We start from the raw sequence: 4,758 nt of genomic DNA on the forward strand, positions 1-4,758 counted from the left end.
AGAAAATTGCAATTAATAAAAACATGCTGTCCACTTTGTTTGAGATTATTCTCAGCAACGGTGTAGAATATCAAGTTGACAGTTACACGAAGAAAATAAAAAGTTGGTGATGACTCCTGTTTTATAAGTGCTAGTGCACCACTGATAAGTGTGTAAGCTCAACTTACAGTTTAAATATTAGTTTTTCTCCCAAGTCTCGCGCGATATTATTTTAATAATCATTCGTGAGAGTTATATCTGTACTATAATTGTTATCAGTTGGTGCATACTATTTCCTCATGGGGATCGCGTCTGAGTGATATTTCTCCCGGAAATGGGAGCGTACGGGACCGAGAACTACAAAATACTGGAAGGAGACACTAGTAATAAAGCTGCCTGAAACGAGACCGAAATACTTGAGACGGAAGCTGAAAGGCATGGGAATATCCGGCAATCCAATGACGTTCGTGCTGCTGGAGATACGGAACTGGTCGGTGAAGGCGCTACCGGTAGGTTCGCCCAGAAGCAAATACAGATCGATAGTCACTAATACCGCAACGAATCCCATGAGCACATTGTTTTTCAAGATTGGCTGGCGGTAGTGCGAGCCGAAGCTGAAGACCCAAGCAGCCGTGTGTTGCTGGAAGATGATCGTGAAGAAGAACAATGTTGACAAGTGGTTATCCGCCATGAGCCACCACTTGGCCGCATCGATGTTCTCGGGTGAAAATGGGCAGTACCAGATTTCGCTGGTTAATAGATGGACGCTGCAGCATAGGAAAATGACGTTGACAAGCTGCTGGCCGAACAGTGACACGAGTGTGGTGGGTCCAATGAGGCTGGACGTCGGGCGCACAGGCTTTAGTTCCTTCAGTGGCTTGAACAGCGTGATGGCGTACGAACAGCCCAGTAGAAAAAAAATCCGTCCGAGAGGATCCAGCACCACTGCGACACCATCACGGTGTGATACGACTGGAAGCCCCACATCACCGAGCCAATTAGGCCGTATACAATCAGAAACTTGACGGACGCGAACGACGTCGCCAAGCTACAGCGGCCTTCACGGCACAGATCAACCACCGACTGGATCGTCTTCGACTTGCTCGTGAACGGCGACACAACTGAAGCTTCAGCGTCACTCAGAGCCACACCGCAGTGCGCGAAACGAAGAGCACCACAGTCGTTGCCCCCGTCGCCGCACATACCAGTCACTGCTCCTGTCTCCATGTGCAGCTTCACACACTCCACCTTGCCGTCGGGTGTCATGCGACTGTAGATGCGGATGTGCAGTAACAACCTCTTGATCTCGCCCATGGACACCAGGTAGTCGAACGCCACACCCGTGACGGCCAGCTCCACGTCCTCGCCCCGTTCGACCAAACTCTTCACCGCAGGCAGGTCATACTCTTCCTCCGAGTCCACGTCGCGCCACACCAACTTCTTGAACTCAGTCGTTGACACCATCTCACCCAGAATCACACGAGAGCTCGACGACACCATGCCGCTCTGGCGAGCAATGTAGCAGCCGCACATGGCGTTGTCACCCGTGATCATGACGGTGCGAATGTCGCCGGCCTTGAGCTTGGCGATGGCGTCGGCCGTGTCGTCCTTGAGCTCGTTACGGAACAGAATGAGACCCAGCAGCGACAGACTCTCGTCCACAGCCTCGCGGTCGTTGGCAAACTCGACAACTTGCTCATGCGTCCAGTCGCTCGGCAGCTCGCGGTACGACAGACCCAAAACGTAGCATCCGTCCTTGGCGAGACGGTCGGCCACGCTCTTGTAGTCCGCCGGCACACTGCCAGGTGTGCTCAGCTGTTGCATGCGCTCGTACGACCCCTTGCAGAACACATAGTACTTGCCACTCTTGCGGTTGCGCACCACGACGCTCATGGACATGCGGTGGTGGTCGAAGTCGTAGCGCTTGATGAACTCCAGTTCCAGTCCCGGGTCCACCTTCGACTTCACACACGGCTGTTCTCCTTCCTTCTTGACCAGCTCCCAACCCGTGGCCGTGAACATGCGCACCTCCACTTCGTTACCCACGAGACGGTCTTCAAGAGAGCCGACCGAGTGGCACGTCGTCAGTGCGTACAGAAGATCTTCAAACGACGATGCGTCCTTCACATCGTTGACAATGGGGGTGAAGAGGCCGTCTCTAACCGGTTGTACGCCGAGGAAGTCGAGTCCCTGCTTGGTGAGGGTGCCGGTCTTGTCGAAGCAGAAAATGCGCACCTTACCGGCGAGAGTGATACGCTGGACATTGAGCGAGAAAACGCCGAGCTTTTCGAGACGCTGGGAGGCGTTCACCTGGCCGACGGTGATGACAATTGGTAGTAATGGGCTAACGACGGCAGTTAACATGAAGATGCACGTGAAGAACGTTGCGAACCGGTTGCTTATCATGTGGTTGTCAACGACGAAGTACGTGGCGATGGTGCACACGATCAAGGTAGCAGAGCGATCAAAACTTTCAGGTGCTCGTTGTACTTGAATCGCATCGGGATTGGGAACAGGATCGACTGAATCAACTGACCCTTCGTCGTATGCGCACCAGTTGTCTGTACAATCGCCAGAATCTCCTCATTGCGACCCGAAGACAAGACGCGAGTACCAGCGAACAGCGTGTGCTTCTTGCTGCCCTTCTCCGGGTCATACACTTCCGAGCTGTGTTCAGGGATCGGGAACTTCTGCACCGGCATCGATTCACCGGTCAACATGGACTCGTCACACACCGTCGTGCCCTTCACGATGGCCATATCGCACGGCACCACCCAGTTCTCCGACACCTTCACCAGATCACCAGAGGCCAAATAGGGAGAGGACAACACTCGCCACTCACCGGCACGGAACGCCGTCACATCCGTGCGATAGCGGGTCATCTTGACAATCGACGACTGGATCTGACGCTGCGTGTAGATGTTAACCACGGCGGCACCCAGCACCACGACCGTCATGACAATCCCCATGTTCCAGTACGTGAAGTAGTACCAGACGTAGTAGCACATGATCTGGTAGATGTAGAACAGAGTGAAGAACTCCTGCGCCATGGACACTGGCAGCGACGGCATCTCCACGTCAACGGAATTCGATCCGACCGTGTTGATTCGGTGTCTCGCTTCGGTATCCGATAGTCCGCTGGCTTCTTGTTGCATATCGTCGTAGGTGCGACCGAGTGCGACGACACCAGGCACAAAGCGCTGTTCGGTCTCCTCGTACACGTATCGGATGTGCTGGAACTCGACAATTCGGAGTCCATCTACCTCCACCACCGGAACAGTCGTACGGTATCCGCTGATCTTTCCCTTGGAGGCGAAGAAGCTCTCGACTTTAGCTACGAAGTCCGACACACCCGATCGATCAGCTAGCAATACCTCGGTCTCGTCACGCTTGAACATGTAGACGAACTCGCATTTGTTGAGTGGGGTACGTTGCCGAAAGAAGTTGAGGATACGATCTTGCGCCGACATAATGCCCACGAACCAGAGGAGAGCAAAGACCCACACTACGAAGAAAATTGCCGTGCTGTCCTCCCAAAAGCGGTGGGTCAAAGTTGCGATAGAAGTCCGCAATAATTGTAATGAGAAGTGCATGTAAGCCAACCGATGCCACCACCAAGCAGCTGAACACGCACGAGCCGAAGAACGAATTGGAGAAACCTATCTGCAGAATTTCCCCACTGGCTGTTGCTTGCATTTGCACATCTGAGGCGCGAATGCTCGTACGACGGCCATAGGTCTCACTCGCGCCAAGCATAGGGAAAGTATGAGGCGTCGCCAGCAACTTCTTATCGATATCCTTGGCCAGCTGCGTGTCTCTCTCATGAAAGAATGCAAACAGCGAGAGGTACACGAGGTAAATGATGACCAATGGCGTCTCCATGAAAGTAGTGAATATGACAGTGGGCAGCACAGCGGTAGGATTAGCCGAGCACGCAGCCTTCAGATCCGTGTCAACTGAGCCGTCTCGAAGCATGAGGCTGAAGCAGTTCGCGCCCAAAGGGAATGAAGCATTGTTATTCCGCCAGTTGCCTTGATATGTCCAAAAGGCGGTGCTGTCTTGCGAAGCAGCAGTCAGTGATGAGTTACTCTCAGCGCATTGAAGTTCCTCGGTGAGCTTGCCTGTCGCTGTATTCGCTATGGCTTGCACTCGACACACCGTGCTGGGATCGGTGTAGTTGAATGGTGGCGTGCTGGGATGGTACATGGTGTAAGGGAAGTTCACTTGGCGCTGCTTCTCCCAACCGTCCACATAGTACGACTCGTAGTCACCCCCTGACGGACGATTGTACTTTGTGTAGAGCACCTTGATGGTCTCGGAGTTCTCGCAGCAATAGTATTCGGGACTGTGGCGGACCGGACATTATCTTGATTTGCTGGAGCACGCCAGAGGTCGGAAATAATAATTGCGATTCAATAAATTATTGGGGTTTGCAATATAAATATGTATTATGGTAGCTGAGCTTATCAATACAATATGGTATTGGACCAATTATTGACAATAAATATGGCAAAAGGCTCCCTGGTACGACTATCAGATCTTATGACATCATTTTCGTTGTTCACCACACTATCTCCACACCAACCTTAAGTATATTTGAGATTGGTGACTTAGTGCTGCTAGACACGAGGAACCTACCTCTAGACACTGTTAGCTCTGTCGGCAGCAACAAACTGAAGCACCGCTTCATCGGACCTTTTGCAGTCCTGGCCAGACATGGTGCGTCGTACACCATCGACCTTCCAAAGTCAATGACTACGCACCCGACGTTCTATGTCG

At 52.5% G+C, this 4,758-nt stretch overlaps 1 protein-coding gene across 1 annotated transcript; it reads right to left on the reverse strand.

Annotated features, from left to right (window-relative positions):
* Positions 1 to 268: 268 nt before the first annotated feature.
* Positions 269 to 3,050, reverse strand: PITG_21021 (P-type ATPase (P-ATPase) Superfamily; the record flags this gene model as incomplete). The annotated part of the gene is made up of 4 exons (XM_002895030.1): positions 269 to 856; positions 926 to 999; positions 1,044 to 2,377; positions 2,470 to 3,050. The coding sequence occupies 4 exons, from the start codon at positions 3,048 to 3,050 to the stop codon at positions 269 to 271; spliced, it is 2,577 nt and encodes an 858-aa protein (XP_002895076.1).
* Between the last annotated feature and the right edge of the window lie 1,708 nt (positions 3,051 to 4,758).

The sequence above is a fragment of the Phytophthora infestans genome, genomic scaffold, assembly GCF_000142945.1.
Source record: "Phytophthora infestans T30-4 supercont1.282 genomic scaffold, whole genome shotgun sequence".
Taxonomy (NCBI): domain Eukaryota; phylum Oomycota; class Peronosporomycetes; order Peronosporales; family Peronosporaceae; genus Phytophthora; species Phytophthora infestans.